Raw genomic sequence first — 22,261 nt, forward strand, 5'->3', positions numbered from 1 at the left:
CTGTAATTCCTGGAATAAAATACAGCTGCTTTAATAACATCTGTTAGCACAGTGCACAGCAGAGATCATTGCCATGATGAAAAAGAAAGCCAGGGCCCCAGCTCTGTCCCTAAACCTGTTGTATCAAACTTAATTCAGCTGATTTCTCCTTAGTGTGGGGGATTTTACACAGAACAGAATCCCAGGATCACTGAGGTTGGAAAAGACCTCCAAGGTCCAGCCTGTGACTGATGTCCACCTTGTCACCAGCCCAGAGCACTGAGTGCCATGTCCAGTTGTTCCTTGAATATCTCCAGGGATGGGGATTCCAACACTTTGCTGAGCAGCCCCTGACAATGCCTGACAACGGCTTCAGTGAAGAAATTCCTCCTGATGTCCAACCTGAACCTCCCCTGGCACAGCTTGAGGTTCTTTCCTCTTGTCCTGTGCCTTGTTCCCTGGGAGCAGAGCTCAACCAAAGCTCAGCAGGCTTTAAAGCGGATGTCCCTCATGTAGAAAGAAGCCAAACTACAGCTAAACCACAGCCAGATCACTTTAAACAGGATAGAATTGACAGCAGCAGCCACAGGTGAAAATTAATCGAGATATTTAATACAGTGCAATCCATAGTAGTTTCTTAATTAAAATAATTGTGTGCATGTATCTGAATGGGTTATCAATTATCACAAAAAAGCAATAAACATTGTAGTGCTATGTAGAAAAATGTACAACTGAACTTGAAACCATCCCTACTTTCAAGAGAGTGTGGATCAACTGCAATCATTCTCACCAATTAAAATGGGCACAGTGACTACGTCGTTGCGGTGACAGACACAGGGCTGGCCACACAGCAGTCAAGGGATATAAATAGAACTGGCAAAGAACTAAAAACCTAAAGCATTCTTGCACCTAAAACACAATAAAGAAGCCGACGGTGGCTTACGACTTTTCCTGGATTTTAAATGCCTTACAAGACTCCTAGACACACTTAAACTGACTTAAAATTACAGAGTGTTTTTTTCAGCTTATTTCAATTCAATATATGGCCCAAATTGAAGATGAAGATCCAGCAGTGGCAGGAGCACAGTCCAAAAGCTGAGTGTTGGATTTTGCACATACCTTTTCTACAGAAATTCAACCGTATTGACAGCAGGCAATTCTCCCTGCTCCCCCTTCTCTCCTCTGGGCAGACCATGCTATGCAGAAAACAGCAATGCAGTTCCCACTGCTCTGGGTTAAAATTAAAGATAAAGACATTTTGCTTATGCTTTCTCCCCAACAAAACACATTTGCACCCAGAATAGGTAACCAAAGTCTTTTTTCCAGCCAGGTGCTGCTGTGGTTACATGGTTCCTGCCCAAGCTTCCAGCTCTTTCATGTCATCATCCTCTTCTTCCTCTTTCTTCTTGGCTGCAAAAGCACAAAAGAGAACAAGTGAGTGGGAATCTTGACAGAAGGCAGTGGCCTCTGTGCCACTGACCAACCAGTAAATGAAGCACCTAAGGCCAGCTGTGGACAGAAAATAAACAAAACCTTTTTGACCTGAAGTAAAAGGTGCTTTGCTGAAAGAGCAAAACTTCCTGATGTTCCCACTTTGAGGGGAAAAAGACAACAGCTCACATAGTTGAGGAAGGCAGTGGGCATGGAAGTTAAGGTGGGATATTTTTCCATAATTTCCAAGCCTCTAAGCCCCTCTGAGAGGGATGCAGCTTCTTACAGAAACTCATCTGATGTCTCCAGTGTTAATCTCTTCCCCATCAAAAGTAAATTCCTTATTCCATCACTGAGTACTGCAAATGCAAGAAATGAGGTGTTTGGGTCAGGCAGGTACAGAATTTGGAGGGGCTGAAGAGCCCTGGGAACATCCCACTCTCCTTCTGCTGTGCTCCCTGGCAGCTGGGTGGATGTGGATGGCAGGGAGCAGCCTGGACGCTGCCTTCTCCTCATTCCTGGTTGTTCCAGGGCAGAAAATTCTGCTCTTTGTCATAACATGACAAGTCCAGTTTCCATGAACTCAACAAAAAAATGTTTGAACCCACAAATAGCTGCAATAATTTTGGAAAATGCCAAAAAAAAAAAAAAAAAAAAGAGTCAAACAATTCCTGGTCCAAGTGGTTTGTGTCATTCCAAATGAAACGTTTACGTGAGGAGAACTGAGTCAGCTCCAAGCTCCAGACCCCACATTTGTACAAGGCCAGAACGTGGTTTTCTATATTAAGCTCCTCCAGCCTCCATTAATCAAAAACAGCTCCTGCCTGAATTTCTCCTGACACCACCAGCAACAAAATTCCTCATTCAGACTGATTAAAGCCAAAATCCAGACAGATCCTGAGAACCGGAAAAGCAGGAAAGCTCATGGTCATTTTCCCTTCAATGGATGGAAAAGGAGCTAACAGAGTCAGCTCTACCTCAAAAGACACATTATTATTCCCAAAAGGACAATTACACATGAACCTGAACCATCAGGGACAGCATTCCCTTTGGAAATCTGACCCATGGTAATCACGAGCAAACTTTTAATCCCAGTTTTAAGTCAATTTTAAGTGAAAAACAATTTAGGTTAAAAAAATAAACCCACACAAAATCCCCACCCAACGTCACTCCAGAATCCCAGTTTTTCCCAAGTGCCAGCCTTGGAGGCAGCTTTATTGAAGCAAAAAGTAGCCTGCCACTTAAATACATTAATGGAATTAATGGAATTCTCATTTCCATCCAAAAGCAGCTTAGCATAAATCCTGTGAAACACTGAGCTTTATGCTCATAGTTTTTACTATCAAAATTGTGCACAAGTTTTTATGACTTCAGGAAGTTTCTGTAAGTTTTATGCTGTGTAGCTCCTTCAATCTGTCCACAATTACACCACCTCTTACTTGTGTGCAGTCACAAAATGCAGAGAGTAGATTTGGGTCCAAGACATTGTGTTTGAAATCTATTTAGACAACAAACCTCATTAAATCAGCCAGGGAATAAAAAGGCAATGCACTGGTTCATTTAATCTATTTTTCCTGAATCAGATAAAGGCTCAGACTTCACGTATTCTGACAGAGCTTTCTCCCCTCTCCCCAACTCTGGTCAGCAGTTCTGCCTCACAGAACACAACTAGCAACACACAAAGTCAGTGGTGTCAGAATAAAAGCAGTGTAACACACAAGGAGCAGTGGCACAAAGCAGAACCTCGGTGGCCGGCAGTGCCTGCTGCTTCCCACGTCCATCCAAGCCAGGAAAGGCAGCAGGATAATTATAGATACACTGACCACTTGGGATTATTTTCATCCACTGTTTTTTTGGTCTTGTTTTCTCTAAGTAAAAGGACATGGACTAGAGCTGCAAAGTTGACAGCTTATTCATCGTTTTCAGGCAGATTCAGCAAAATGGGCTGGTAAAGCTTCATACCCTCCCATCAGTGCTGCCAGGAGTGTCCCAACTCAGCTGAATTCCATGGGGAATGTTCATACAAGAGGGATCAGTTCAGATTTAAGAGCAGCTTTGAACCATCTGTGTAAATACAAACATTTCTTGTCCATCCTCCATGTAAAATCCTCAAGCTAGCTGTAATTCCCTGGATATGTGTGCTCTAGGACTGGGATGACCTTCGCTTTGGGTACTGCAGAGGAGGCCACAGACTTCCCAAAGAGGGGACCCCAAGGAAGATCCTCCCAAAGGCCAGAAAAGCAGGGATCAAATTAAAACCCAAAGCAGCAGCAAGGATCCATGGGGGAATCTGAACCTGCCTGGCACTGGATGACCCCAGAGGTCTTTTCCAGCTTTAAGAATTTTATGAGATAATTTACTCTGTCCTCCCTTTTACAGCCTCAGGGTGTCTGTCAAGATTTCTTCCTTGTTGGCCCAGCAGCATCTGGAAAAAGGCTCCCTTCTCCCACACCTCCACTGCACCCTGAGCATCAACCAGGCTGCAGAGAACCTGGATGAGCTGGAGCAGCAAACAACTGCTCCTGTGACGGGGAATGATTTTTGTGCTTCTTGTGAAAGGCAGGTGCCCCTCACAGAGAAATGGTGCTGGGTGTGATTTGGGATCCAGGAAGCAATTCCTGCAGCCAGATCTCCCAGATCCGAGGAGCTGGCAGATAAATAAGCACACTTTAAATGATCCAGGATGTTTCAGTAAAGGTTGATCCATACCTGGCTTGGAGGGTATTGATATTGAGGGCACATTTGGTAGTGGTACTGTCTCCGGACCACTGATTTCCAGCAAGTTTTTGTCTAGTTCTTCTTGTTCTAGTTCCTCTAGTTCTGCCATGAGTTCATCCTAGGTTTTCAAGGAGAAAAAAGAAAAAAGAAGGAACTTTAAGTCATATTTATTAACAAGCAGATTTAGCTGATCATATTATTATGGAAAATAGCACAAATGAACAGGATCAGAGCAAAGGGAGGAGATGAGGAGTCTGATTCTGATGTGATTCCTGTACTTGATCTCTTGGAGGGTGAGGAGGGTGGGGAAAGCAGAGGACACAAGGAGAGATCCAAGTCCAAATATTCTCAGGTCAGGCCATCCAGACCATTCTGAGCATAAAGTCCAGGTCACAGCCACCAACAGTTCCAGGAGAGATTTCACACCCCAGTACTGCACCCAGGCACACACAGCATGCAGAGCTCCAGAGAAACATCTCCTAGGAGTCACAGTTCCTGGAGGGATTCAAAAGCCATGCAGATGTGGTGCTCAGGGTTAGTGATGGGGCTGGCAGTGCTGGCTTAGTGGTTGGATTCCCTGATCCCAAGGCTTCCCAAGCCAAAGGATTCCACGACTCACTGACAAAAACACAAGCAAACAAAGCCATACCTCATCAAATTCCTCCCCAAATCCTACTGGCTTGGAGATGGCTGTAGAGATCTCATCTGCCAGCTCTTGCTGTTCTGCGATGTCCTGCATTAATTCATCTACTTTATCAATGTCCCTAGAAAAGAAAGGAAAGAATTCGGTACCAGCAGGCACGTTCCCAATCCACGCTGTATTTCCTGGGTTCTGTAGAAATGCCACACCATGGTGATATTTCCAAAGCCCTTTCCCAAAACACACTTTGCATGCAAGTCTGGATTTTATCCCCCTGCTCTCAACACAATTGTAGATGTATTTTTAACTTTTCCCTGCAAGCTTAGCTCCCAGCAGTTATACGGACACCAAGGAGAGGTTTTGTTCTGCACCACTGATATTAATAATAATCTGCTCTCTTCCCTGATTCAGCATTATTACATCCACAATATTTGCTTCTGGAGCAAGCACAACATTCCCATAATGCAGTTTTACCTTTAATTATTGCTACATACACCAACTCCACTGCACAGAAAAAAGTTTTAAGTCTCCCCTTGAGGCTTAAAATTCTTGCTGCTACGAGATGGATCTGTAACTGCTGCAGGCTCCCATTTTCTTTAGACCACACTGGTGCTACCCAGCTTTTGGATAAACACAGAAAATAAAACAGTAGTAAACTGAGGAAGCATCAATATTTGTGAATTTTGTTCAATTTTAGTTCAAGTTCGAGCCTTTCAAAAGAAGGTTTTGCTACTCCCGCTCCACCTTTGGTTTGAAACACCTGGCATTCAGCAGACCTAACAAACACCAAACTACAGATCCCATGGAAAGATGCAGGAGGGAATAACTTACATGTTGTCATGAGCAGCTTTCATAGCCTTAGCGGCAAAACCCATGTTCTTAAGCACTTCAGTGTTGGTGTTGGCATTCTCCAGGGCTTCCCTCTGGAATTCAATTGTTGATAACGTGCCATCGATCTGTGCCAGCTGCTTCTCGTACCTCTTCTTGCGCTTCAGGGCCTGCAGGGCAGCTGCGCAGCAAAGGAAAGGGTAGGACTGATGAGATTTATGCCCAAAACAGCCGTTCACCAATTTGCACCAAGTGCCACTCAGCCCAGAGAAGTATTTAGCATGTTCTAGTGTTTGTTGCCCATTCTTCCCAGATCAACTATGTTGCCCCACCCTTGCATTTGCCTCCTTCAACATCCAAGCTCACCCACTTAAAAACACCCTCGTTCACCCTCATCCCATCAAGGAAGGCAGCATTGCTGGTGCAGCTCCTGCCAGATGAGGTCTTTGTGCTGCTGCAGGTCGCCCCTCCTGCTGAATGCCTGGGAGAAGCAACTTGTTCAAATCCCACGAGAAATGTTCCCTCAGCTTTGCACTTAATGCTGGGAAATACACATTCTAGAAATGACTGTATTTATGTATATTTTGTATTACTCCTCCTAGAAGGTGCTGTCCACACAACAGCCTGAGCTGAGAGAAGCCCTCACTGAAGGTGGTTTGAGCAATTTGCTGCTTGTGAGCACTTGTAGAACTCAGGCATTCTGCAGGAGGAGCCCACCCAGGACAGCTCCCACCTGTGGGATGAGTGTGGGAGGACTGGTCCAACCTGCTCTACCCCTCCCCACCCACACAGGGGAGCACCCAGCAGCTGACAACAGCCCACAGCCAGCTCTTCCCAAGACACCTGGACAGAAATCATGGGCATGGCCATTCCTGAAACACTGACAGGGAACACCAACTACATTTACACGTAGCTGTATGAGACGTGCTCGATGCCACATCCCTGGAAGTGTCCAAGGCCAGGACAGGGTTTGGAGCAACAAACACCAAGTGTCACATGGAGTAAGATGCGAGTACAGCTTCCCTTTGTGGCACTGCCACTTCCCCTCCTGCTCTGGACTGACCTGTCCTCTCCATGACAGCCCTGGCCATATCATACCCCGTGTACTTTAAAACCTCACCTCGGCCCCAAGCTGCTGCTCCAACAGCCTCACCCTCAGCTCCTGAACCCAGCCACACACAGACTTCATTTCTTCAGTGCTCTGATCTCTGGGAGTCTCACAGCAGAAACCACTTCATGTGACACAGGATCAGCTCTGCTAAAAACCAGTCTTGGCCCACCCAAAAGCCCAGTCACGCACACCAGGAACGGCGGCAAATAAAAGCTTTAAATCTTTAAATCTCTAAGAGATGTTATTTCCAAGCAGAATTTTTTGAGGAGAGCAGAAAACAAGGAGTAGGAACTCCTGACAAGAGACAGGTTCCCTTATCTCCCCTTCTAGAGGGCTGATAACTCAGTGATGTGATCAATATGTTTCTGCAGCACACATGGAATCACTGCTCTCCTAAAAGCTGATCAAGCCCACAGGCACCCCGGGTGTTTTGGCAGGTGCCATCCTGAGATGTTGTCAGTCCTGCAAGATGAAGTCCTGCTACCTGAAAGTCCTAAACAGAGCTTCAGCTCTGCAACTGGTTATAAATATGCTATATTTGGCTAATTTCAAATTAACTAACGTGTTAGAGAATAAAAAAGCACTTTTTTTATGGGAAGGCCCAGCTAAGGATGCCAAGCACACAGAGTAGCTCAGGATGATTTAACAGAAGCCAGCAAAAACACCTCAACTATTCCAACAGAAGCCCAGGACCCAAACAAGCCTCTGCACTGACTTTCACTCCAGTTGCCAGTAAATCTCCCTGGTTTTGGGGCCAGTCCAACATCCACTTGTTTGACAGGAGTGAGAACAGAGGGTTTTCAAAGGACAGTGTTTGCTCTGCAGAATGAGGCACGACACAAATATCCCAAACATTCCAGCTTTATGCCAGATGATAAAGTGATGAGCAACACATTACTGGGATATTTCAGCTGGTTCATTCTGCACTAATGGGTTAATTAGGATATACGAAGTTTTCTTACTCAGAAAGATAAAAACTGTTAATAGAGTGTTTATAGAGTGACAGATGCTGGGGAAATGCCCAACAACAAGGGGACACCCTTTATTTAGAATTTTGTGCCTCGTGGAGATTTACTGGCAAAACCAGAGATTTTATAGCATTATAAAACATTATATAAAGCCAAGTCAAGTGCTACAATTTATGTACAGCTCCCCACTACAGCTTTCTCTGAGAACAATTACAGTTTGTCTACATTTCATGCTCATGTACTTTAAAACAAGCTGCTCAGACACCAAACATTGCAAGAATCATCGTGAACGATCAGAAGTTCTCATCAGGATTGTTAGGTAACCCTGTCCCTCCCATTCCCACCCACACCACTTCTGTACCAGAACTGCACTGCCCTTAAACTTCACATGGATTTGGGGTATTTTCTGCAAACATTTCCTACCCCTTAAGACCAAGGAAGATACTTATTTTCCTCTCTCCTTCCTAAAGCCAAAGCAAGGACAAAGATCAGGAACCTATTGAAATCTTATGAACTGCCAGAGTAACACATTTTTATTAAGTTTTTATTAAAGTCAAAGCTATAAAAACTTAATCTGAAGGGAATTATCTCGGCTCTTTTCCTCCAAAAAAAAAAAAAATCTTTTTCCAGAATTTTAAAATAAATAAGAACCAGAGACAGTGGGGTACAGATGTCCTGTGGCATTGTGCACATGCAAGAATCGAGTGTGTCTGAGATCAGAGCAGCACAGGGCCTCTCTCTGCCCTGCTCAAAGGCTGCTATCACATCAAACAGCCATGGAAGAGGCTCTCCTCAGCACCCACACCCTGAATTTTGCCTTTACTGCTTCCAAGACAGTAATCACATTAATTACAATGCAATTCATACCCAGCTTTAATTGCTGCGGAACTGCTTCAGCAGGACCTGTGACCATACGCCGAGTTTAAAGCATTTATCCTCTGGCCAGCCAGAGCCCACCCATGCCCTAGAACGTGTTGCTAGAGAGATCCCCAGCACATTTTTCTAGAAACAGCTGATCTCAGCTTTCCAGCAGTGGGACAAACTCCTTATCTCAGAGCCAAAAGCCACGCACGATTTCCAGGTGGCTGGGTCAGCCTCTCACAGCAGCTGCTGCACAGGGCCTGATATCCAGAGGTTCAACTGCAGAAGGGGCTGAATTTACTCTGGAATATCCCTATTATAAAAAAAACCCCAGCAGTACCAGTTCACATCACCAGCTGCTTCAAGAGGGGATTTAACATTTCATACAACCCTCAACGACAGCAAAAATAGTTGATCATTCCACGGGCAGTTTTCACAATACAACAGCAAGAACCTGCCAATAAAGGGTGTTTTAGACAACTTTTACAACCCCCACCGTCTCCTTAACAGGCCCAGTGGGTGTTTTAATTCGTAAGTCCAATGTGCAGCATGAATTGCAAGCACTTAAAAGACCCTCTAAAGAAACAAACAGCAGATAACAAACCTTAGCTGCATTTTATTTGAATTGTAATAAAGCTTTCAGAGAATACACATGACTGAGGGAAAAGCAGTTATATATACTTATTATTATTGTTGTTGTTACTATTATATTAAAGGTAATACATTTAAAACTACCTGGGTGACTCCTGACCTCCATGAGAAGACAGTGAGTAGGCTCAAAATGCCCTCCTCCATGTGACATTTTGATACATTAATTGTCTTTATTATCAGCTATGAGGGGGATGTTGGAGGCAATTTTTGTTCATGAAGATTGCCCCACAGAGCTCTGACCAGTTAAATGGCTATCAATGGTTTATTACCTCTTTTCCATTGGCAAAGCAATGTCAAATTTCTCTCTGTTAATGAGCACCAGACTGTGATCTCTGCAGTTCCTTTTTACAGAGAAATTCTCACAAAGAAAACACCAGATTCCAGGGAGGGATAAAACTGCAGCTGAGTCCAGTGAGATCTGGGCTGGCTGCTTCAGTTTCCTGAATGTAAAACATGCCTAAAACTACATTCAAAGGACATTTTTCACACGTTTTAACACATAAAAAGCTATTCCTTCTTCTGTATTTTGTTTTGGTTTGGGGTTTTGGGGGGGGATGATTTGTCATTGGTTGTTGGTTGGGTTTTTTATTTCCAGTCTTTGAACTGCAAAATTCTATTTTAATTTTCTATTTATTTGAATTTCTGGGGTAACCCTTACTGCTAGAAATTCCAGCAGAAGTTCTACACTTTCTGTTTGACCATGGTGATTCCCAAGAATCCCAGGGTTTCACTGGGATACCACCACAGCACAACCCAGCCCTCCAACAGAAGTGAGAAGCAGGAACTCATGTGACGGTTTCCAGTCGCTACTCCTGACTAATGAACACCCAGAAATGGAAAGAGCAGAGTCATTCAGCCAGCCTCTCCTCCTCAGTCAGCAGATCAGTCAGACAAACATGACTGCTCACTCAGATAATTTCACTTTGTCCTCCAGAAATGCCATCTGTAGAATTTGATGTATTTTGAATTATTTTAACCTGTGTATAGGCAAATTATTATTATTAAATGAGCTGTTGTAAGTCTAATATTTTTTTTTTTTGCAATATTTACAGCAGTTTGTTAGTCAAATGAGATGAATGTTCACTGTGATAAGCAGCTGGCAGGATAATAAAAATACAATTTTACTACCTGGTACTGCATTCAGAGAGGAAAAATTGACTATGAATGTCAGTGGTTTTTGTTAAAAATCAACAGCCCTGCTGCAAATAAATATTCCTTACACACTGGTAGGACAGGCAGTGTTCCTGGGATATTTATGCACACGGCAATTCTGTGGAATTAATGCTTTTAAATATCATTAGTAGGAAAGTTTAGATCAGCAGATAAAAACCTGGAAGAACAAGGCTTTGCTCTCTGCATAATTGGAACTTCAAGTTTTGCTGGCAAAAACACATTTCAGCTTGAGAGGACCAAAGAGCACTGGGAATAAACTCAGAGGTTTCACTGAATTCAGAAATACACCTGACCAAGGTCAAAGTGTTGGTGATGCCAGAGGATTTGTCCCCACATAGTGCTGGTGTCTCCTGCCTCTGCAAAATCCTCCCAAAACTCACAGACACCTCAAACAGAGAGGCTTCTCCTCCAGAGGAAGACTCTGGAGTTAATAGCTTCTGATTACTCCAGCTGAGGGGAAAAGTAACTTACTCTCACATCTAATTCTTGCTTTCTCTCTGGCAGAAATGGCAGCAGCAGAGATGCCAGTGCACAGGGCCAGCAGCAATATTAATATGGCATGAGAAAGCTCCAGAGCAGCCTCAGAAAATAACGTGCACCAAATGTCAGCCACGCCAAAATAATAAAGAGTGCAAGAGCTGCAGAGGAGCTTCCCAAGCTGGGGTGCCTTGGCCCCTCGAGCTGCAAGCCCAGGCACTAAATAGGATTGAGATAATCAACTTAATAGTGGAAGAGCATTTTGCACGTTACCCTGTGCATCCAGCTATCATCTGCTCCACGGACAGAAGCGTCATTATTTTTTGCTGCTTCTGAAAATACCATTCCATCTTCCTGGCACTTGCCTCAGCAGCAAATTTAATCAGGAACAACATCCTCGCTGTCCTTGGAACGGGATGAACAAGGGGCATTGGGAGGTGGAAGGAGTAATTGCCTGCCTTGCCTGCAGTGGGGAGCTTTATCTTAGGCAGCAACTCCTCATCTCTCATTCTACTGAGAGCCAGAAAACTGCCCTCAAGATCTCCAAAAAAAACCCTAAGAAGGGAATTTAAAGCAATTGACAAATTATCCCCCAATGCTACGAGCAGATAAAAAGGTGGATATAAACCCCACTACAGACTGACCAAACTTTGAGTTTTGCCTTGAGTAAGAATCTTTCTGCAGAGGTTTGATAGCTCCAGGAACTGTTAAACCAGGATTGTCCGTGCTGGTTCAATACAAAGGCATCCCGGCCACACCAAGGAATGCTCATCCCAGGCCAGGTGAGCCTCAGAACACAAAAAGTCAGGTGTGATTTTAAGCATCATGATCGCCAAGTGGTTGGGACACAGAGGTACCAAAGCTTGGTTATAAATAAATCCTCACTGATTCCAACACTGATCCTGTGCACAGCAGCAGGAGTTCCTCTCCCGTGAGGATCACCTCCGGAGAGCTCTGCTGTCTCAGGGATGTTTTCAGGTCTAAAAGTCACTTCATGTCTGAAGTCATGATCACACATTTCTCCCCATACCAGGGCCTCTCTCCAGTGCCTGCAGCAGCCTCCTGTGCCTTTCTTTTGGGAAATGTGCACTTCTAGCAGGGAATTGTGGGCAGAGTTCAGGCTTGGTCCTCCCCTTGTCTTTCTATGCCTGTTTATTCACTCTCTAATACAGTTTCCAAACCCTACCCTCCAAGGAAGGCAACTATTCCCAGCTCAGAGATTGTGACTGACTAAAACTACTTCAATAAAGCACCCAAACCCAGGCCAAGAATGCAAGAAGGTTTCTGCCTAATCTTTTAAAATACAAGATTACAACTGCCTCTTGAGCACAGCACTGCCAGCACATTCAGTCTATTGTGCAAGAGAGGAAACAAAACAATAAATGCTCCTGCTCTAAAAATCTATGAATGTACAAAAGAGAAAAAACAAGAGATAAAGAAAAAAGCATCTGTAGAGCAGCAGTCAGGGCTGTGAGACAGCAACATGCAAACACAGGAGGAACCATCACCTTCACACCACCCCTGGCTCTGCTCAGAGCATCAGCCTCTGCACCAGGGATTGCAGATGTTGTCCCACATCACAGCTCAGAGGGGGTTCCTTCAGCCTTGGAAGGTGATTCCTCTGTCCCTTGAATGTCAAGGCAACACTGCTCTGGTCAATAACCCTCTGTAAAATAATCTCCAGGCAACTCTGGGACAGTTTTGTTGAAAAAAAGGGAAAAAAAATGTCATCTACAGTGAGCCTTGAAGTTCAAATGAGAAAACCAGAAAAGAAATCCCAGTTACAGAGACAGCTTTGTTCCACCCAGGAGCTGGAATGAGTCTAAGAAATGCTGGTTCAGCCAAAACCATCCAGGCCTGAAGCTTCAAACCATTACTTGAAATCTGATCCACCCTCTGGAAGCAGAGCTTGCACTGCACTTCCCAGTTTTCACTGCCTCACTCCTTGGGCTCCTGCATGCCTTTGGATGACAGCAGGGGACTGCAAGGCATCAGCAAAGCTGATCGACCCAAAACACATTTCTTCTTTCCAAATTAAATTAGGTATTTTCCAAGGCTGCCTGAGTAAATTATCCTCTCTTACCCCTTCCAACTGCCACTAACTTTGCTGGTTAAAAATCTGCACCTTCTTTGATGCACACATAAAATTCTGATGTGAAATGAGATAATTATTCAATAGTCAATCAAAGTTTAAACTTTTAGGATGAGAATTGCATGCTCCCTAAGGTGTCCCTGAGATTCTCACAGTCTGCAAATACTCTTCCTGGGTTTTCTTCTTCATTTTGTGGTTGCTGAAGGTAGTTTGTTAAATAGAATTCCAGTGAAAACTCAGAATCTTCCTTTGAATCTCTGCCAGAAATGCATCAGGTTCGGCTTTGCAGGAATAGAAGTAGCTCTTAAGTATCTCAAAATGCTGTTTTCTCATAGGAAAAAAAACAACCAACCAACCCAGTTCCCTAAGCTGAACAGTGTTTTTGTAATTAATTCTCAAAACTCAGAAGATCCTACCCTGAAGTGGCACATTTCAAGACCATTTCTTCCTGGGGAATTAAAAGAGTGGCTGCCTGGGAATCCAGCAGGCATTTTCCAGCCTTGAACCATTATTATTAGAGCATTGCCAAGTCCAAGAATTTCACTGACATTGTCATAATATTTAGCATTCTCTTAACAGCCTAACTTCCCCAGATGAGATATTTTGGGATGTGAAAAATTACTTTTTTCGTGAATGCTGAGATTCCAACACTGACGACTACGGGGAAAAGCTGAGAACACAAACCTTTAGAAAGCCAAAAGTTATAAGGCAAGTAAGACAAACCATATTTATTTTTAAGAAGTTTGTACTTCTTGACTCAACCTCCAAACACTCCAGTGGCAATGCTGCAGTACTTCTCTCGAGGTGAACTGCAGTTTTTAATGGCAATCCCATGCTCTGAGGCCAGGATCAGCTCCAGAGCCAGCAATAAACTCTGTTCCTGCTGATGGGGCTGCCAGGGAAGCACTCACAAAAAAGCCTTTCTGCCTCTCACTGTCCTCCCAGGACAGGGCACGTGCAGAGCCCACCATGGAGAGCCTGCCAAGGCATTTTAAGGAGGTACCACCCTCACTGGAGATGCAGTGACTGGGCACAGTTCCCAGGCAGCCCACTATGAAGTTTGCTTTGTATTACCTTGTTTTATTTCATAACCAATCAAAATCACCTCCAAATTTTTGAATACCACTGATGTTCCTGCCACTCTGGCATTTCTCTTTTCAGTTCAACCCCTGAGCAACCCCTGTGCACTCACCTGAAGTAAACACAGAGTCCCTAAATCTGGATGAAATCCTGCCAAGCCACGAGGAGCATACACAATGTGGATGTTTGGTAACACTTACACTCCACCACAGGAGTGAAACAGCCCTGGCTTGCTGCACACGTGGATCACCATGCACATCTCATTATCACACAGAATTACAGAATAAACTAGGTTGGAAAAGACCTTTGAGATCATTGAGTCCAGTAAACGCAAGAGAGATGGGGATACTGGTTATCCGGAAAACTCCAAACTGCCATCAGTCCAGAGCTGCAAGACAACAGCTGCCCACATAATTATCCTATAATTGTGTTAGCTCCTGGAAACTGGCTATTGACAAGGCTTCATCTCAGCAGTGAACCCAGGGGAAGCCACAGCAGAGCTTTTCCAACTGGGCTTCCAACTGGAAGGACATCATGGACAGAACTGTCACTGCCTTTGCCACAGCCTAGCACTGAGCTTCACCCAGGGGAAACTTCTGCTCTTCTGTGTCCCACCAGTGCTGGGTCACTGTGGCCACTCCACTGCCCTTGGTAGTGGCCACGAGGAAGGTTCCCATGGAATTACAGTGGTTTGGGTTGAGAGGGACCTTAAAGATCAGCCAGTGCCATGGGCAGGGACACCTTCCACTATCCAAGGCTGCTCCAAGCCCCATCCTGGCCTTGGACACTGCCAGGGATCCAGGGGCAGCCACAGCTTCTCTGGGCACCCTGTGCCAGGGCCTCCCCACCCTCCCAGGGAAAAATTTTTTCCCAATATCCCACTCCGTCACAGTGAAGCCATTCCCCCTTACTCTGTCATCCTGACCCTTGTCCCAAGTCCCTCTCCAGCTCTCCTGGAGCCCCTTTAGGCACTGGAAGGGGCTCTAAGGTCTCCTCAGAGCCCTCACATCTCCAGGTGAACACCCTCAGCTCTCCCAGCCTGGCTCCAGAGCAGAGGGGCTCCAGTCCTTCCTTCAGGAACTGTATCCCTGCTCCTGCTCAAAGACTCACAGGGATGACTCAGAGCAGAACAAATCTCCTTATCACCAACTCTGCTGTGGCCTTGGGCTGTCTCAGGGTAAGGCAAAAGTCTGTCAACATCGATGCCTGCCCTACTTAGGATTCTCCAACTGCATCCTGTTTGTTTCAGGTACTTTGTGCCAGGAGGTCCAGTTTGCTGGACACCTGGCAGCAAACTTGATGGAAAGTCAGGGATGAGAGCTGCTCCAGCTTTTAGTTTTGCAAAAATCAACCATTTTTAAGCGGTGTGAGTAAATGACAAGATTTTACTTTAAACCCCACTCACACCCACACTTTGCTGGCTGCGAAAGTCAGGGCACATCCTGCTGCTCACACCACAGCCCAAAGTCTCTGGGACAAGCATCACATACTGCCCCAAAAACAAGAAAGGGCAATGCAGTTTTGGGTTTTTGGGAGCAAGAAGGGTTGACAGAGGGACCTGAATGATACAAGTGCAAAGGCCAGCAATGTCCCAGTCCAGATAAACACTCCACAACTCTGCACAAGTCTAAGTAAAAAGAGGGTTAAACCAAACTGACAATTTGCATCACCTGAAAATTATAATTTTTAAACTAGCCTAAGAGCCCTGGAGCAGGATTCAGTAATTAGGCCTGGAGTTTAATGAGATACTAGACTCCAACATCTAATACATTTTGAGAGAAAAAGTGATAAACACGAAGTCAGTGGCTGCAAACTTGCCAAGCTTCCCTCCTGACAGAGAACAGGAACAGAGGAAGGATATATTGCATCAAATACAGTTACCAAAGCTGGCAATATCTGGCAGAACCACAGGGGTTTGGGTTTTGTTTATGTCACTTTTAAAAGCAGTTTTTAAAAAGGTGTTTGTGAATCCTGCCAGTGCTCCCAAACCATTTTATACCAGAGAGTCTTGTCTCCGAAAGGCTCTGCTGATCATAGGTAGGGTAGAATCCAAAGGAGAAGTTTCCTCTAGTTTTTTAAGATCTAATTTAAAAGAGCAATTATCACTTCTCCCAAAGCAGGTGGTGAATGCCCATCAACCTCAGGGGAAGATGAAGGACTTGAGCCTGCACTGCCATCAACATTCCTACACTGAAGCCCTGGGTTATGGATAAGCACCTGGAACTCAAACATCAATTTTGCATTACACTGTGACTTAAAACACAGAGAAGGCAGGCTGAGGGCCTAAAGATGGGCTGGAAATGCTGCAGGATTCCTGCTTCCCCTCCAAAGGCATCTGACGATTCATGGAAACAAAAGCAGGGTCTCATGATTGGATTCTGGGAGCAGAATCACTTCTCTTGCCGAGAGCCAAGCAGGATCTTTAAACCACGCTCACAAGCAATGTCTGAGGCCCCGCACACACAGTCACAGGCCCTTTGAGGCCATGCCCATGCCCAGAGCTGAGGCTGCGGCTTTCCCCTCCCTCAGTGCCAGATCCTTGCCACACTTGGAAGCACTCAGCGTCCTAAACAAAACCATCACAGCCATCCTGCAGGCACTGCTGCCGTGATTTAATTAATGATCCCTGCGTCCCTTGCTGGGAGAGCCCACGTCACCCTCAGATGCTATCACAGTTAGGGCCTCTGAGCAGGGACTGCTGCCAGGAGAGGCAGAACTGCCCTCCCTCCTCCTTCCCGTCACATTCCTGCCTCCCTCCCCCAGCCAGCTCCAGTATTTGTGTGGTTAAGTGTGGAAAACAACTTTTCCTTCCTTTTTTTTTTTTAGGAGTTGGGTTTTGTCTGGCTCAGCAAACTAATCCAAGTCATGCCCTGCCCACACAAACACCAAGAGCAGCACAGAGGAACAGGCAGGACCAGGCAGGGCTGCTCCTGGAGCAGCCTCACTCAGCCAGTCCCAGCTGGACATTCCAAGCAGGTTCACTGACAGGGGCAGTTCTGACACCAGAATCCTCCAGCTGCAGGGAAATCAGATCAACAGACTGATGGGACAGCTTAAAAAAGGTAAAGGGATGTAACCAGATAATTTCCATTACACACCATCACCAGAGGCAGCACTGAGAGCCCCAAGTGGGCTTAAAGTCAGGACTTCAGCCTATGCCCAACCTCCTGGTTTGTTTAGTTTTAGTGCCGGGTGGAGAAGAGGAGTGTTCTCTTTCCAGGAAAAGCCTGAATTATACAGCAGGAATCCAGGAGTGGGTTTGCATCTATTTTGTGTTCTCAGTGCTGGAAAAAAAAACCCCAACACTGTATTTATGTACAGTGAAAATAGAAACTTTGACATCAGAAAAGAAAAACCACTTGCTAACAGAAACCAGAGTGGAGGGAAAATCCATGAAATGTCCACTCTCCTGCTAAAGTCTGATTATATTTTGGACAATATTGGCTTTTCACCCATCTATTAACACCGTGGTGTTAATTAATAGAAAGGTCAGATCAGTGGCAGGCAGGCTCATAACTGCATCTGCTCACCCTGGATCTGAGCTCAAGCGAGCTGCTTTTAACACTGGCACTCTAAAGCAGCACTGAGTTTCTCTCCCTGCTGTAATCTTCATACTGAGACATCACTTGAGCTTTGGGTTCCAGGAGAAACAGACCCTGGCATTGTTATACCCAAGGTAGTCAGAGCTCAAGGAATTAACCCCTTGGTCCTCTGTGTGCCTGTGCTATTCCTCTGGCAGCTCAGCTTTGCGTGATCAGGCACAGCCACAGAAAAGCACAAACACCAGAGCAGCAGCGATTAGGATCAGCTTAAACTGCTCTGAAGCTGAACACTGAACCCTAGAGCTCCAGAACCCTTGGAATAGATGGAGCAGCTTAGTTTGTACCACGAGGTTTGAGCGCTGAGAAAACATCCCAGATGAAACAACGCCACGGACAAACTGGAGCGGAATAAAAGGAGGCAGCAGCAGCACGGGGCTCCCAGACAGGCTCACAGCTGCACTCTGCTTATGTTAGAGCAAAGTTTATTTTCAGGGCAGATGTAAAATGCAGTGAGACACTGGCTGATCAGTGCTCAAATCAGTCGGTACTGCTGCTGCTCCTGTAAATTCACTGAGAGGAATAAATCCACTACTCGTGAGGTAGAGCAAAAGTGCGGGAGAGCCTCTCAGAGGGGTGGGGTTTTCAAAAGATTGAACATTTCCATGAGAACACAAAACGAAGCACAAGCATAACCCAAGTTCCTCCCAGAAGAGGGAAGAGTAACTCGCCTGTTTTCAAAAAACCCTCCTACTGATGATTAATCTTGATAGCTTTTCATCCCATGGACAAAACATGGCAAGCACATTAAAGCCGTCACTGCTGGTCTCCCCAGCACACTCAGAACTTTTCATGCAAGTTGAAAGCCTCCCGTGCCAAGAAACAACACAGACTGAGGAAATTTCTACTACAAAGCTCCTTATTATAACCTCAGAATTTCCTGAGTTGTCTGGTTACACAGCCTGGATACCCTAAATGCAGATCACGAAAATACACATCTAAAATGAGTTGATAAATTAACAAACCCCTGCATATGCCTGGGGCAGGCATGGGAACCAGAAGCCTCTAAGTTTCTTAGATTTAAGCTTTCCTTAGACTCCAGAAGTGCTGCAGGAATGAGTGAATGAGCCTTTGGAAAGCAGCTCACTTGGCACCTGAACAATCACTCAGTGTGCTGGGGAGCAGAGAATGTTTCCTCAAGTGTGCCAGACACCCGTCTTCCCTCTGGGACAACAAAAACGCCATTCCAAGTTTTCCCAAGGTGGCTTTAAGCTTCCAGGTAAGTTCCCTGCCCCACTGTATCATCTTCTTTTGGCTGTCCCGCAGCAGCTTCCAGGAGCATCAGTAGCACTGCCCAGCTGAGATCACAAATGTGCACCATCCACAGGAGATCCTCAAGGAACAGGGACACGCAGCATCTCCAGAGGGAAGTGATTACATCTTGGAGAACTAAGCCTAGGGATTCTTCATATTTAATTTTTTAAAGGTTGATCCAACACTTAAACAAAATAATCTCTAGCTAATTATCTTTTGTTCAGGTTTACTTGAAAGCATTCCAACTATATCAAAGTATTTCCGTTAAAATGACAGACTTTCACATCTAAAACCAATACATTTTTATTTTCAGTTAAAATATGGATTTAAGTGACCTTGCATCAAAATCGCATAGATTATGGATTATAAACCAGCCTGAAGTCAGACAGGGAAAAATCCAGTAACTGCCTATAAAAAAATGCAATTTGTAGGAGCTCAGCTGATGACTGACAACTTGAACTCAGGAAAACTGAGTGTGTCCTGAAGGGAATTCACTTCCCAGCAAGGCACAGACAATCAGCTGCCTTAACTCACAGCCCAGTAAGAACAGTTGGCCTCTCAGCCCCAGAAATGGAAAAAGAGAAATCCATCCCTACCCTCCTCCTATTCACAGCTCCTTAATTACTCCTCAGGATCCTGTGCTGCTGCAAGCCCTCAATTAGTCTGACCCAGAATCCTGCCGGTGAATGGGCAGGTTTTTCTCCTTCCTCCACCTCCAAGGAAATTTAATCCCTCCCCTACCCGAGGTTCTGAAGGGCAGCAGAGAGGGAGGGAGGAAGGGAGGGATGGATGGCATTACAGTGGAGCGAGACAAAGACCTGAACAGAAAGTTTAGAAGTTTGAGAGGCTCGGTGTAACCCAGAAGATGAAGAAACTGCAGAGACATATTTTAGTTCTCCTCTCGAGCTCATTACCAAACTAGGCCAAAAACCACAGCACAGACTCACTTACTAGAACTGTTGCAATGTATTTGATTTAGAACTGACTTGGTTAAGCACGAAGTCAGGCTCTGCTGAGGTCCTCTGACACATCCTTGAGCCCTTGTACACTGGCTCCATCCACGTCACACAGGGAAGTTCTAGAGTGTGGAAGGAGGCTTAAAGTGCTGACTGAAGTAGTGACATGAAACTCCTAAGGGTAATTACTGCCAATTAACCCTTGCTAGACGTGTGCTTGCAGCTCCCTGTGCTACAGGCAAAGCCACTCCTGCTCCTGCACAGAGAGGGCGACATCCGCACAGAAATCAGGATGTGCTTTCCTGAAAACTTTTGGTGACCATGCTAAAACACACAAGAAGTTTGTTTCCAGAGCACTGGAATACATAACCTGACAAGTGCTTTATCTCCAGACACACAGACACATCAAGCACTGCCTGGAAAACACAGCCAGACCTGCCCAGGGAAGCCAAGTTCCACCTGGGAAACACCAATTCCATTCATAAGCTTTAGGAGTGTGTGTGGAAGAGCCTCTTGGAGGGGACTGAGGAGTGGGAATAAACCCCAGAACAAATACTGTTTCTAAAAGAATGAATATTTCCTTGAGAACACAAAACGAAGCATAAGTACAACCCAAGCTCTTCCCAGAAGAGGGAATATTAACTTGCCTGTTTTCAAGAAACCCTTTTCATGCTGGCCAATTTTCTCCCTGGAAGTTCTTCATCCCACGGACAACAAACACCACACACATCAAAGCTGTAACTCCTGCTCTCCCCGACACGCTCAGAACTTTTGGTAAGAGCTAACAAAAATAAACATATCTAACTAAACCCTTACATTAAGCAGGGTTCTGGTAAAGAGTTTTGTTGGTTGGAATTAAAAACCACCACCAGAGCAAATCAAGGCCTGATTCCACGGTGCTGCCCTGCTTTTCCAGCTGCACCCAGTGCCGGGATATTTTCTTGACCTCTCCCCAAAGTGAGATGGGCAGGGGACGGGAAGGGAACACCACGGAGAGGAGCCGAGCGCTATCGCGACATCGGAATCACGAGGCAGTGACGCGACACCCACACGGGGCTCTCCCCACGAGGGAAGGGGAAGTGTCCCTCCCTTCCAGAGTGAGGAAACACGGCTGGGGCGTAAATCCCGCCGGGAAGGGCGCTGAGGCATAAAATAATGGCAATAGGTACAACTGAAAGGCACCAAAGTATAAACTAAAGGCTCCGGGTGTAAAATAAAGCCGCACAGACGAGTCCGCGCCGCCCAGGGCGCTCCCGACCTGTTGCCCGGGTTCGGGGCGGCGCGGCCCGGCCCCCGCCCCGCTCACCGCGCTTGTTTTTGGTGCCGTGCTTGCGGGCGGCCGCCAGCTCCTGCTCGATCTTCTTTTCCAGGAACTCCTGCTTCTTGCTGAGCATCTCCTCCGTGTCGCGGAGCCGCTGGATCGCCTCCTGCGGGGACGGGCCCTTCCCGCCGCCCTTCCCGCCGGCGCCCGTCCCGAACAGCTTCCCCAAGAGCCCCGACATGGCTGCGCGGGGCCGGGGCCGGGCCGAGGCCGTGCAGCTGCGGTGCCTGCTCCCTCGCTCCGCTCCCCGCACACACCGACCCGAGGCCCGAGGCCGCCGCCGCCGCCACCCGACTCCGCCCGCCCGCCTCGCCCCGCCGCCCCGCTCCGCCTACAACTCCCGTCGTGCCTTGCGCCGCCGCGCCGCGCGCGCCGGAGGGCTCCGTGCGCGGGGGCTGCTGGGAGATGGAGGCACGGCCGCAGGGAGGCGCGGGGCACGCCGGGAAGGAGGTGTCTCCCGAGCGGAACCCGGCAGTGGCGCTGGGGCGCGCTGACGTCACGGGGCCCGGCCGACGTCACGGAGCGGTTTGACGTCACGGGGCGGGTGTCGGGCAGGGAAGGAGGGGCTGGGGCTGGGGCTGGGGCTGGGGGGACAGGGCCGGGAAAGGTCCGGGAGGAGCGGCTGCTGCCTGGGCCCTACCCCAGGATGCTCCCCGGACTCCCGCACACCGTGCGAGAGGAGGAAGGTGGGGCTGACACCGTGGCTCAGGCGGGCAGGGGTCGGGCAGGGGGCCCGGGGGTGAAGGGTCACAGAGTCATTAAGGTTGGAAAAGACCGCCAGGGTCATTGAGGGGTTAACCTGTGACTGATCCCCATCGTGTCACTCAACCCAGAGCAGTGAGTGCCCCGTCGTCCTTCCTTGGACACTCCAGGGATGGGGACCCTGGGCAGCCCCTGCGAAGGCCTGACCATCCTTTCTGGGGAGAAATTTTCCCAAATACCCACCCTGAGCCTCCCCTGGCCCAGCCTGAGGCCGTTCCCTCTCCTCCCGTCCCTGTTCCCTGGCAGCAGAGCCCGACCCCCCCGGCTGCCCCCTCCTGTCAGGGACTTGTGCAGAGCCACAAGGTCCCCCCTGAGCCTCCTTTGCTCCAGGCTGAGCCCCTTTCCAGCTCCCTCAGCCTC

The 22,261-nt window shown here is 46.8% G+C and overlaps 1 protein-coding gene across 1 annotated transcript; it reads right to left on the reverse strand.

Moving 5' to 3' along the window:
- Window positions 1–569: 569 nt before the first annotated feature.
- CHMP4B (charged multivesicular body protein 4B) lies at window positions 570–21,450 on the reverse strand. The gene is made up of 5 exons (XM_010397168.3): window positions 21,125–21,450; window positions 5,600–5,777; window positions 4,778–4,892; window positions 4,120–4,246; window positions 570–1,389 (listed from the first exon to the last, which is right to left on the reverse strand). The coding sequence occupies exons 1-5, from the start codon at window positions 21,318–21,320 to the stop codon at window positions 1,322–1,324; spliced, it is 684 nt and encodes a 227-aa protein (XP_010395470.3). The 5' UTR covers window positions 21,321–21,450; the 3' UTR covers window positions 570–1,321.
- Between the last annotated feature and the right edge of the window lie 811 nt (window positions 21,451–22,261).

The sequence above is a fragment of the Corvus cornix genome, chromosome 20 (genome assembly GCF_000738735.6).
Source record: "Corvus cornix cornix isolate S_Up_H32 chromosome 20, ASM73873v5, whole genome shotgun sequence".
Classification (NCBI taxonomy): Eukaryota; Metazoa; Chordata; class Aves; order Passeriformes; family Corvidae; genus Corvus; species Corvus cornix.

Bases quoted from the DNA above. Each gene is read 5' to 3' on its own strand.
- CHMP4B (XM_010397168.3), bottom strand. From the start codon at position 21,320: ATGTCGGGGCTCTTGGGGAAGCTGTTCGGGACGGGCGCCGGCGGGAAG. The intron at 4,893-5,599 runs GTAAGTTATTCC...TTTCTTTTCTAG, and splicing joins AAAGCTGCTCATGACAACAT to GGACATTGATAAAGTAGATG. The intron at 1,390-4,119 runs GTATGGATCAAC...GTGCTTTTGCAG, and splicing joins ATCAATACCCTCCAAGCCAG to CCAAGAAGAAAGAGGAAGAA.